General features: G+C 38.6%; 2 protein-coding genes across 2 annotated transcripts; one reads left to right on the top strand and one right to left on the bottom strand.

Annotated features, from left to right (window-relative positions):
• Window positions 1–1319: 1319 nt before the first annotated feature.
• Window positions 1320–6297, bottom strand: LOC110885557 (short integuments 2, mitochondrial). The gene is made up of 8 exons (XM_022133259.2): window positions 6037–6297; window positions 5856–5960; window positions 5702–5779; window positions 4354–4495; window positions 3190–3260; window positions 2271–2367; window positions 1938–2155; window positions 1320–1713 (listed from the first exon to the last, which is right to left on the bottom strand). The coding sequence occupies exons 1-8, from the start codon at window positions 6199–6201 to the stop codon at window positions 1453–1455; spliced, it is 1137 nt and encodes a 378-aa protein (XP_021988951.1). The 5' UTR covers window positions 6202–6297; the 3' UTR covers window positions 1320–1452.
• A 5078-nt stretch (window positions 6298–11375) lies between these two features.
• Window positions 11376–12323, top strand: LOC110882359. The gene is made up of 2 exons (XM_022130398.1): window positions 11376–11938; window positions 12032–12323. Exons 1-2 carry the CDS (start codon window positions 11376–11378, stop codon window positions 12321–12323), a joined length of 855 nt encoding a protein of 284 aa, XP_021986090.1.
• Window positions 12324–12916: the final 593 nt, after the last annotated feature.

Genomic DNA, 12916 nt, shown 5'->3' on the forward strand with positions numbered 1-12916 from the left:
TTGTTTAAAAAAGAAAATAAATAAATAAAGTAATATTTAAATGAAAGTTTAATAAAATCGCACAGGCTAAGATTAGGGGGATGATTAGTTTTGATAAAGCTTTCATACCAATAAAACCTTTATACATTTTTTTTTGTTTATGGGAGGGTAATTTTGTTTTGTTTGTGTAGGTGTGTTCATTTGTTTTTCTTGTGTCTGTGATCCGTATCAGTTTCTTATTGGGCTTTCGTTGTCACCAAAACCTAAGAATGTATGTATATATAGTATATACAAGGCTCAAGTTATCTACACGCTTGGTGTGTAGATAGCCACCCAAAAAAGTGGTTTTTTGTCCTATATGCACACCCTGCAGTGTCAAGCTGTGGCCAAAGCGCGGCATTTTGGTCCGGTCAACCAGACAAAGACTGACGGGTCTGTTGACCGGACCACTGACCGGGTGTCTGGTTGATAGGACCAAAACGCGGCTAAAGCTCGGCGTTTTGGTCCGGTCAACAGACCCGTCAGTCATTGTCTGGTTGACCGGACCAAACCGCCGCGCTTTGGCCACAGCTCGACACTACAGGGTATGCATATAGGATAAAAAACCACTTTTTGGTGTGTAGATAGGCACATTGGTGTACCAATAGGTACACCCATATACAATGCATACCTCAAAAATAAAAGAAATGGTGGTGTTAAGCTGTTGCATAATTGACATCAAAGTTGTCAAGATTGAGAACTTGGTTGTTTGTCACAACACCAATGTCAGGTCAGATTATAGGATCAAAATATTCCAGGGCACTTTCATATGTGTTTGTATTCGTATCGCGCTTGTGTTTCATTTATTAAGATTTGGGTTTCGATCTATTTGTTAGGGTGACAATGGTGGTTCATGGTGACTAGTGTGGCATGTTGTGGTGGTCATGTTGAACAACAGTAAAGGGCTGTTTGTTTACCTCTTAATGAGACTCTTAATGGTTCAGAACTCTTACTGGTTCAGCACTTAATGGTTCAGACTGTCTGTTTTACGAGCAGATGTCTGAATGGTTCAGACATTTGCCTCTGAATGGTTAAGATTTATACAGAGTCTGAATGGTTAAGACCTCTAATCTGAATTGGTCAAACATTTGCATCTGAACGGTTAAGCATTATACAAGCTCTTAATGGTTCAGACCTCTTACTGGTTCAGCACTTAACCATTCAGATGTTGCCAAACAGCCCCTAAGATTATAAGAACATGACATATTAATGTGATTTAAAGTTAATAATTAATGACAAACAAAAAATATGAACTGAAGGACACAAACTTTAGCATAATTTATAAGTGTGACAAAAAGAAATAGTTAAAAATGGTATTATAAGAATGAATGATTTTATGACAGATATTTAATACTTTTATATAAAAAAAAAAACTGATTTTTTTTATAATAGAAAAAATAGTTAAAAATGGCACATAAAAGGGTCATCTGAGTTCTAGGAGATTCGCGATTTAGAAGTGACAACAGGAACATCATCAAGAATAAATGAGCCTAGTTTGCCAGCCCTAAATAAAGTAAGGAATTTCTTAGATACCATCATACGAGCCTCGTTTGCTCTATTCGAGATCTTTAACGCCTTCTGCAATGCTTCAAATTGTTTTTCAATCAACATCTCCAACTCATTCTCATCTTGCAAATCACCTCTAAATTCTGATAGAGTTGAAGACAATGCGCATCGTACCTCTTTCGCAACACCCTTCATGTCAAAACACAATATTTCAAACACATGAAACAAGAAAATCTTGAATTCATGCTAACGTGTCAAAATGGGGCGGGTCAAAACAAAGGTTAGATAGAGTAAACCAATCAGGGGCGTCAAATATCACTAAAAAAACATATTATCTCACAACTTTAGGCAACTTTTGACCGGTTTAGTTTATTTTACATGGTTGACTCGTTAGAGATGAAAGCAGAAGTTACCTCCACATAATGCACATTGGATGCAACAGGAAGAGTTCGTCTTTTAGGCAAAAGATCCTTAATATTATAATCGCGTTTATCATCGGTTTCATTTTGAAGCTCTTTTAAGGTGTTATTATGCACGTTCCTCCAATGTAGGGGAGTTTGTCGTGTATTTAAAACCGCAAGCAAATATTGAGCAATACGTTCTTCACCCACAACGGAATCTTTCACAGATCCTGCACCAAAGCATAATCAATCATCAAATAGTTTATTTTACACTGTTCAGAGTTCTAGGATACTGTAATTATCAGATGTCCTTAACAACATATAAAGTTTATAACAATTTCAAACCTGCCAGAGCTAATTTTAATCCTGTTTCAATGTCGGAAATGGTTGGTACAAGTACTCCTGGGGTATCGAGTACGTATATGCTAGGTCGTTGTGCAATCTGCATGTGAGAAAAATCAACTTAAAAACTTATAGCATTTTCATCGACAAAGGAAAAGAACGGCCGAACGTTCGTGAACTATTCAACGGTAAGTTCGTCTATGTTCATTAATTTAAATAATCGAACACACATGTACAAATTTTTTTTGTTCATTTAAGTAAACAAACGAACATGAACACAGGTTTTCTTCGTTCATCATGTTCATGAACGTTCGTTTATTTTCGTTTAATATGTTGGTTCGTTTAAATCTTAAATGAATACATAAGAAGTTATATTTATATAAATATAAACATAAAAGGGGTTTTCTAACTACTTATTTAAATATAACTAATTAGTAATGGGCTATCTAGTAATAAAAGATGACCTTTCCAATAGAGTGTATCGTAATTAATCGCCAATTTATATAAAAAAAACTATGTAACTGGATCATGTGCACTTAAACAACTAATTAAGATGTGCTTTTGGATGAATTATGATGTATTAGAATTGTTTGTTTGTATTCATTAATGTTGAGTTATGTTTGTTCAATTATGTATATTTGTGTTCGTTTATGTTTGTTCAACTATGTTCCTTCAATTACGTTCGTGAACTGTTCGTTTAGGTTTTAAACGAACGAACATGAACGAACACGAACATGCCAATTTTTCTTAATTTTTGAACACGAACAAAAAATTGCGTTCGATTATATGTTCATGTTCTTGTTAGGTTAAAGTTAAATGAACGAACACGAACACGAACACGAACGTCGACAAGTCCGTGTTCGTTTACAGGCCTATTTAATATATGAATTATCCATTCTTATATTTGTTTTAAAAACCCGACCTTAAACCCTGCAATATCCTGAGTTACACCAGGCAAGGGTCCGACTTTTGCTCGTTTCTTCTTCTCCTGCACTAAGAAAAATCCAAAAAAGTTATTGCCAGAGAAGACATCCCTGCAAACTTTCGAGGTTGTAATATGGGCTGGCTGGGTACTCGTAAGAACGGGCCCATGTCAAAACAGGATCGGGTCAGAACGGTTGGGGTTGAGTTGATCGTTTAAACTTCTTTTGTAGATAATCAACATGTTGAAAGTTCACTTCGGCTTAGTTTGGAAGGGAGTAGGGCCATTTCGAGCGAACTCTGGAAGATAAATATTAAAATCTGGACACTCATATCTAATATTTTTTCGGTAACACATGTGGTTAATTTACATTAAGCAAGCCAACGATTAAACTCAGATCTTTTTTTTCCATTTTAATCGTAACTAGATTAATAATTTAGTTGAGACTTTTATTAGTCTTCTTTTATTTTATTTCTTGATGTGTATATTTCTTACTTATCTGGTTAACTAAGTTTAAACTTTAAAACGACTATTGTAACCATTTGCTATAATTTTATTAGAACTTATGGGAACTTTTTGAAAAAAAAAAAAAAAAAAAAGTTACTCAGCAGCAATCCATCTAATAACATTCCACGACCATTTATGGGATCTTGTATAGTTTATATAGTAGAAATAAAAAGAATTTGCTAATGTTACTAATTAAGATGTAATTAAACGTTTCTAAGAAATGAAGAATATCACATTTAATAAAGAACTCATCCCCCCCCCCCCAAAACCAAAATTCCTGGATCAGCCACTGGGTGGGTTGAAATTACCACCACTGTAGAAATTACCATTTTTAGGCCATAGGGTGTGGCTTAACGCCACCCTGCCACCTCAACTATTTTGGCGCCCCTAGGCGCTATCAACCATACCATCAAAATTAAATGGGGGCGCTAAAGGTTGTCCGCCATTGTGCTAACGAGCCAAATTGAAGTGATCGAGGTGAATATAGTTTAAAGGGAGGGGGGGGGGGGGGGGGGGGCTTAAAGCCCCTGTGTGACATGGCGCGGAGGTGGCGTGATAAAGCCCCTAGGGGCTTTATACCACGCACAGCCTGTAGCCTTAGATGCGTGTGTATTGGTTGGTGGTGGTGTCTAATAAGCAAACTAGTTAACAGAATACCTGGAAAACGCGATGATGCAATTTGATGAATGCAGTTGATCAAAGCAGACTTGCCAACATTTGGGACGCCTACCACCATCACAAGAAGGGTAGGTTCTTTTGCAATCTTTTCCTTCAGTTTGAGCTCAACAAGTTCAAGAAGCTACTTTTATCAACTTAAAACACAAGTTAGACCTTTGTAAAACAAACTCTAAAGTGCAAGCACATGCATGCATCTAGATAAATATAACCACCCAAAAACTCTTTTTTTTGCAGTTGGTAATCGATATTAACGTTGGACATCATCCTCCACGACTCTTTTGTATTATAGATCAAAAAGCACACAGAATACAAGAAGCAAAGACCCGTGTTTATAGCTAAACAACCCCTTGCAGAACAAGTAACCTACTCCAATAACGAAAACCCGACAAACTAAATTAAATAACCCAGTGTTGTCAAAGACGCAAGGCGCAGGCGAGGCGCATCGGCCTCGTCCGGAGCCTAGGCGCCAGGGGCGGTTCTTAGAAGGCTCGTGCCAGGGCCATGGCCCTAGCAAGTTTTTCGGCCGTAGTGCTAATTTTCCGCATTTCGATCGAAATTTTTTATATATACTATGTTCAGCCCGGGCATTTTTTAGTGCCCATGTCTTTCGGCCCTGGGACATTCAACGGGCAAGATCCACCACTGCTAGGCGCAAGGCGCAAAAAAAGCGTGGGTTTTTTAAGAAAAGCGCACATAGAGGAAAAAAAATATAAAAGATATGTTATGCTTTGAAAATAAATAAGATTCCACATCTAAAATAAAAAAAAAATAAAAAAAAAACTATTATATATGCCATTTAAGATCATGTAGCTAATAGTTAGTAGCAAAAGTTTAGGACTTATATGTTGGAAGTTTTGGGTGTGTGAATGAAAGTCTCAAAAGGTGGTAAATACTTTGTTCCCACATTGGTGTGAGAACAAAGTGAGTGGTTGTTTATAAGGTAAAGCCTTTACTACTCCATTGTAGCTTTATGACATGTTTTACCATTGTAGCTGCACGTCCTGCGGACACGAATGCAGCTCTGAAAACCCGGGCCCGCGTGAGGCAGTTTTTGCACTCGGATTCGTTTTTAATGGTCATTAGTTCGCCTAAAGACCTCGCCTAGGCGCGTGCCTAAAGACAACTATGAAATAAACCTATCTAACCCTAACAACTCGGTAATTAACCAAAAAACTAAAGCGACTCACACACCCTCACTCCAAGCAATCCATGAACAATCAAGATTAATTGCTGTTATTGTAATGTCGAATCAAAAAAAAAAAAAAAATCAACTTTTTTGTTAATTTGGTGTGAGTTAAGTTGATGAATAGTGAGGAACAAAACAAACCTTCTGAACAGAGGTCCGGCTGTGTGCATTGATGGGAAGACAATCTTGCTTACAGGAATCAAAGTAATCAACCCATTTCTGACAGAATTCAAAACCAAATAAGAGCTTACTCCACACACACATATAAGGGGCGTTCTTTTCAGAATTAACATACGTGCATAATATTAGGGTTAGCTAAATCCTTCTTGTTGAGAGCAATGACACGGCGTTTGGAGGATAATCGAGGTTGAAGGTCTTGATTCGCAGATGATAAGGGAATCTGTTGATCAAATGTCAGAGCACAAGCGAAATTGTATGTATATAAGAGAAGAAGAAAAAAAGGATAGGATGGTTACTCTTGAGTCACGGAGTTCGATGACGAGATCGGCGAGCTTGAGGCGAGCGTTAATGGCGCGAGTGGCGGCGGCCATGTGACCCGGGTACCAGTTGATGTTGCCGCCGCCGGTGTTGAACCTCATTTCTCCCAGACATTTCTTCAGTATCTTCCCTACTCCACTCATCTTTCTTTCTTATGCTATTTGTTATGTCATTCATCTGTATGTATGTTGATATTTCCAAAAACCTAATCTATAATTCCGATTTTTCAGAAAAGATTTAATGGGGAATACGGCTCAACTTTTCACCAGTTGAACACCAATGCTTTTTTATGTTAACTGCTAATATGACCCGCGCGCAATGCGCCGCGCAACTATTGCAACGTCGAATGGATTAGTTCAAACGCTATGTGATGTGTTAGAAGGTCAGATTTTCAGGAACCTATTCAATTTATAACTTTTAGTGAAAACTTATAAAGAAATTACAGTAGGAACCCATAACTAAATTACGAGTGACCCATAACAAAAAAGTTCTAGTCTTCCATTGGTAAGTCGCGTCGTTTCCATCCATGACATCTCGAGTTCGATTCCCGCATCATTTGCGCTTTTAGGTTTATTTGTGCTTTTTTTATTTGGAAAACCCATATTTAGGGTTAAACTAAAAAAACGCATGAATAGCCTCGCCCTCCACCCTCTCCAGTCCAGCCCCCTGCCCCCTCCACCTCCAGCGAACAACCACCACTTGCCAGCCGCCTCCACTTCCGGCCGTCAACGTTCCACCTATCCAATTCTATCAGTTGGTTCGACCACTCCTAATCTCTCTCAATCTCTCAGGTTTGTTATAAATTGTTGATGTTGATGATGTTAATTTTCAATTTGTTGTCTTTTAATAGGCTTTAACCTGAAAATGTTTGTGTGTTTGAATAAAACTCAAGAGCTGGATCTGTAATCGTGGATGATTAACAAAATTTGGGTATCATCTCATTAACAGCAGCGGCAGCACTTGCATGTGATATAAGCTCCGAAAGGCTTGGTTCACTAGCAGCGGAAGGTATAACTTCCACAGATGTCAAAGGGGCAGAGGACACACCCTCAACTTGAACCCTAGCAGTAGAACCTGTGTTAAATCAGATGTTCAGCAAAATGGAACACAAAGTCCACAATAACACCCACAAACAAAGTCATTTACCAGTGGGCATGGCATAGGCGGTTTGAATAGCCTCAAAAGCAGTCAGGGCAGGAACAATTTTGCGTTTCTTCAACACGCGAGTTGGACTCACCAACTCAGGAGCAGCGGATGTAACAGCAACATCCCCAGCGGGCACAGATACGACAACTGTAACAGCGGAAGTAGTGGCCCCCGCGGCCATGTACTTCCTCCCGGTGACTCTCGCCCGGATCGGTTTTTTCGCCTCTGCGGCAGAAACACCACTCCCTCCACTGGGGGGAGGTTGGGAAATATAAGCAGCTGGATCCGCCGGCACGGCAGGCAGCAAAAACTGCTCCAGGTGGATCTTCAGAACATCAGGTTCCTGCTCACCAATCACGCGGTCCGCGGCCCTCAAAGCAGCATTCCGCGGAGGATCAACAAAGTCAAACAAACTCCACTTACCTGTGACATTTGCACATGTTAATTCATACACAATTAACAAAGCATATTCAAAGCAAAAAAGCCACATACCTTCATCATCCCTCCGGAAAGAAGGATACAATTTGATATCACGCCATAACAGGCTCATTCCCGCCATCACCAACGCTCCCTATGGGATCACTGTGCACTCGGAGGGGCATTCACATAATCTCTTAAAAAGAGCATTTCCAACATAAGCATCTTTTGGAGGACCGTCATCTTTAACGTTGTCCTTGGGTCCCATCTCCCTCCACTGCATTTCTCCGGGGATAACACCGACATCAATGTAAAAGAACTTTTTCTTCCAATCCTTATCCTTGGAACTGGCACGGATGTCCCTCAAACAAGACACATCGGTGTCCCTCCTGTCGAAGGTAAAAAAGGGGGATTTCCACACAAGAACGAAAAAAGCCCTAAAAACGGTGAGTTCAGGGATGTGACCCAGGGCTATACAAGCAAATTCGAACTGTCAGAGTTTAACTAACCCCAACGGATGCAGTTGGGAAATGTGGACCAATTTACAAAACTTGGTGACCGGCAATCGGAAGTTGCAAAATTTGAAAAAAATCACTAAACAGAGTTATTTTACCTTTCTTCAACGGAAACGCCGTGTCTGTCTTGGACGAAAGTATAGGATTCCACTCTGCCCTAATAGCGTAATCCTTAATAAGATTGTTGAATGAAGTAAGCCCCCATTTGACATACAGGGCATCAGAACTTGTTGGGGCAGAAGAAGAGGATTCGCCGGTTTTGGAAGCCATTTTGGGATTCAAGAAGTTGAAGGAAGTGATTGTGAACAAGAAAGGAAATGAAATCCCAAACCCTAAACGGGAAACCTATTTATAAGGGATTGCAACCTTTCGAATTCGAAAAGGCAAACGGGTGGGAATGCGTGTCAAGATAGGGGAGGTACAACTGTGTAACACCCCGAAAATATAAAACTTTATATTACAATTATAAAGCGTTAAATAAACAAGAACAAACTAACTAGGAACAGATAACCCAGTTAGATATGAGTCTTGTGATGCCAAATAAATGGATGGAAACTCCTATATAATAAATAAAACAATAAGTAGAGGGACCTAAGTTGTAAAGTTGGAAACTTGAATGTTTAAAACTGAAATAAACCACATCAAACACACACTTTGGGTGTGTCTGGTCGATCAAGAAGCAGGGGGCGAACAAGAGCTTCTCACCAAACCCTAGCTCTCACTAAATTGAACAAATTGAAGGTCTTATGCGTGTCAAGACAGGGGAGGTACAACTGTGTAACACCCCGAAAATATAAGACTTTATATTAGAATTATAAAGCGTTAAATAAACAAGAACAAACTAACTAGGAACAGATAACCCAGTTAGATATGAGTCTTGTGATGCCAAATAAATGGATGGAAACTCCTATATAATAAATAAAACAATAAGTAGAGGGACCTAAGTTGTAAAGTTGGAAACTTGAATGTTTAAAACTGAAATAAACCACATCAAACACACACTTTGGGTGTGTCTGGTCGATCAAGAAGCAGGGGCGAACAAGAGCTTCTCACCAAACCCTAGCTCTCACTAAATTGAACAAATTGAAGGTCTTATCAAGTCCAAATCGATTTTCAAGCACAAATTCGTGATCACCTAGTTGAAGGGATCATAAGGTATGCCAAATTAGGTTGTTTTGATTCGACTCAAATTCCTAGCATATGAAGAAATCGAAATTAAAGCTTGATTTTGTAATGTCTAGATGAAACTTGTAATGAAAACAAGTATAAGGCTAAATCCTAGTGATAATTTGTAGCAATCTTGCTTAGAACTATGAAATTTGTAAAAACCCCACTTATAAGTTAAATGGGTTTACTAAGTAGATGAACACAAGCATTATGATTGTCAAAATTTGTGTTATTTGACATATCTATGATGATTTGAATGATTGCATGCATGCTTGATATGGAGAAATCGAAAATATGATTGAAATTGGTACATATAACAAATCATGAACTTGATTCTAGCTATGTAAAGATTAGACCCGCTAGGTGTTCGCTAAAATGCCTAAGTGAGGATTAAAAGGTTAAAAATCGAATGAAAACGCAGATTTGATTTACATAGAAAATTATGCGTTAATGACTATGAAAAGAGTTCTAAAATGATTGTGAATTGAACTCTTTAGGCAAAGAATCCGGGTCGTCAAGTGGACAAGCCGGAGGGGATACACGTTTGAAGGGTGTGCTTTAAAGGTACGTGACCTTAGTCTCATTACATTATGCAATAATGTTTGGTTTTTGTGTATAATTGGTTTCGTAGTGCAATATACTCGTTAATGTGTCTTTGAAGTGACAAAGTTCACTCGACATAGTTAACGGGTCAAAATAATGGTTGGAATTGGTTTTAGAAAAGGCTTGGCTTATCATCAAAGTGATGGTTTTCACTCGACAACCAAACGGGTCAAAATGAGGCTTTTAAAAGAATCATGTGTGTAGAGACTTGAAAGTCTCACATTGCGTTAAATATTGGATAATACTACACCAATGAATTGGTTACGCTAATGTAAGTTTACGAATCCGAGATATTGGGTCAAACAGTAGAAACAAATTGTAAATGTCACTTGAAACGAAATGCTTGAATTTTTGAAAACAAGCATTAGGTTCTATTGTGAGCATAAAGCCATGGAATAGCGTGAATACGCCAAGGTTTATAAGCCCGGGTATGTGGGTAATTGTGTTTGAAAAAGTCTTAGAACAGAAAAATGGTATTTGAACTTTTTGCTAATGGGTTGGATAATTGAAACAAAGATTTCATGAATCATTTGCTCGTAATTCGGTTTCCGTAATGTGAAATTTACTGGCTTCGTAATTTTATTACGGACTCACGGAAAATAGAATGGACTAAAACGGACAACCGAGTAAAAAGTTATGAATGTTTAAAGTTAGATATTTGTAAATTTTCGGAGCTGGGCAAAATGTAGGCCTAGAAACTGGACCTGCTGGAAAACATACTCCCCCGCGCCACGCGACGGGGGCATAGGGGACTGGCGCGACACGCGGGGCCTCCCGCGGCACGCGAAGGATCGGACCAAGTCTAGCGCGTGGCGCGACAGACTAAAAACTGAAATTTTTCTATTTTTGACATGTTTATGTATTTGGGACTTGTCTAAGCTCAATTAACATTGTCAAAACTAATTATGTATGTGGTTTTGATCTCAGGTGATGTTCGTTAGCTTTGGACGCCGATCAAGCGTGAAATCAAGAACCGAACACCAATTTTGAAGCTTCCGCACTAATCTAAGCTTGTCTAGAAATGTTGTTTTGTAAACGTTATTAGTTGTGAATACTTGAACTAGATGGTCCTTACGTTAACTCGCTTAATGATGTCCATCTTAACTTTTAACTAAGCTTTGCTAAATATGCATTTTGTTTAAAAAGGTTCGCAATTTATAATTAAAATAATAGAAATTAAGTCGAGTGTTACAAGTTGGTAATCAGAGCTCAAGGTTGTTAACAAAGTGTATTCGGTTCAAGCTTGATCAAGCATCCGGTAAGAGTTAATTGTGTTAAGTAGATTTGTTAAATATAGAAAGGAAACGTGAATTGACGTGCATGGGAAGAATGTGTTAACACACTCAAACCCGGAAAGTGCATTAAATAAGAACGGTTAAAACAAGTTATGAACTTGATTAAACGAAGTAAATAAACCATATGCTATAGATGAAATGTTTAACGCTCGATGTAAACATTTTAGTTTAAAGATGACGGATAGAGATAACGATGATGCGGTGCCGAGAGTCACCGAGCAAATGAGAGAAGTGATTGCTGAGGAGGTCGGAAAGGCAATCGAAAATAGTTTTTCGAGTTTCATCGATAAAATCCAAAACACGGTATTATCAATGGTGGATGAGAGAATCAAGAAATTGAAGGATAATACCAATTTAGCAAAGGAAAAGTCGGGAGGACAAAAGCCTTGTTCATACAAGGAGTTCATGGCGTGCAAACCGCCAATTTACAATGGGGAGGTTGACCCGACAGTATGCCAACGATGGCTAAGCGATATCGAGGGAGTGTTCGAAAGGACCCATTGTGATACAGATGACTATGTAGCCTATGGCACATGTCAGTTAAGGGGTCAAATGAAAGACTGGTGGGATAACAAGAAGAAAGAAATTGGAAGTGAAGCGGCTAAGGCTATGACATGGGATGAGTTTAAGACGCTGTTTCTTAAACATCATAGCCCCAAGGCAGTCATTAACAAGATCAAGGAAGAATTTATGCACCTTAGACACATAGGTGAGTCCATCGACAAAATCACGGGAACGTTCATGGATATAATGAAGTTTTGTGATGAATTGATAACGAATGAAGAACAAAAAATATATTATTATTATAATATGTTGAGCGCCGAGTATAGGGAGTTTATGACTCCTTCAAAGTATGAGACCCTCACCGAGATCATAAATGTTGCTCGGGAACGGGAGATAGAATTGAAGAAGCAGATTGAAAAAGGTGAAAGAAGGGCGCAGGTGGTTAATCCAAGCCCTACGAAAAAGGCACGCACGACTGAGTCCTCGAAGAAACAAGAGGGAAAAAGCGGGTCGCCAAGCTGCAGGGTATGCGGGAAAGGGCACAAGGGCGAGTGCCGGTTTAAAGATAAACCATATCCAATATGTGGGAAAACAGGGCACACGGCTGCATTATTGTAACACCCCAAAATTCGAATTATTAAATTCGTTAGCATGTTGCCATGTTTAATAAAATGAGATACAATAACTAAGTTAATAAACCTAGTTAAATGCCTATTATATAAGCTAAATGATGAAACTTGTGGCATTTATGATAGTAAGTTAAACTTGAGGGACCTAGAGTGCCAAACTTGGAAGTTTAATTTATTAAAACAAAAATCACACACACACCCACACAAGGTGTGCGTGAGATCGAGCAGGAGAAAAGGGGAAGGGGTATAAACCCTAACCCACATGAAATCATCAAATTGGAAAATGATGCATGAACCAAGATTTATGATCACTCAAGCGTTCTTGACACCAAGTAAGTCGAATTTTACATATTGGTGATGTTTGATTTAGTGGGTTTAGTGTAATTCGTGAATGTAATGCTAAATCTAGTATGAATGATGGTTGCTATGGTTGTGTAGACATCAAGATATGTTAAATTTTGGATATGAACATGGATTAGGCAAAACCCACTTGCATGTCAAGGAATGGCTAGAAATTTTGAGGTTTCTACATGTTAATTTGGGTGTTGTTGATGATCTTGTTATGAATAATTGATGTCACAA

Source organism: Helianthus annuus, chromosome 10 (genome assembly GCF_002127325.2).
Source record: "Helianthus annuus cultivar XRQ/B chromosome 10, HanXRQr2.0-SUNRISE, whole genome shotgun sequence".
Lineage (NCBI taxonomy): Eukaryota > Viridiplantae > Streptophyta > Magnoliopsida > Asterales > Asteraceae > Helianthus > Helianthus annuus.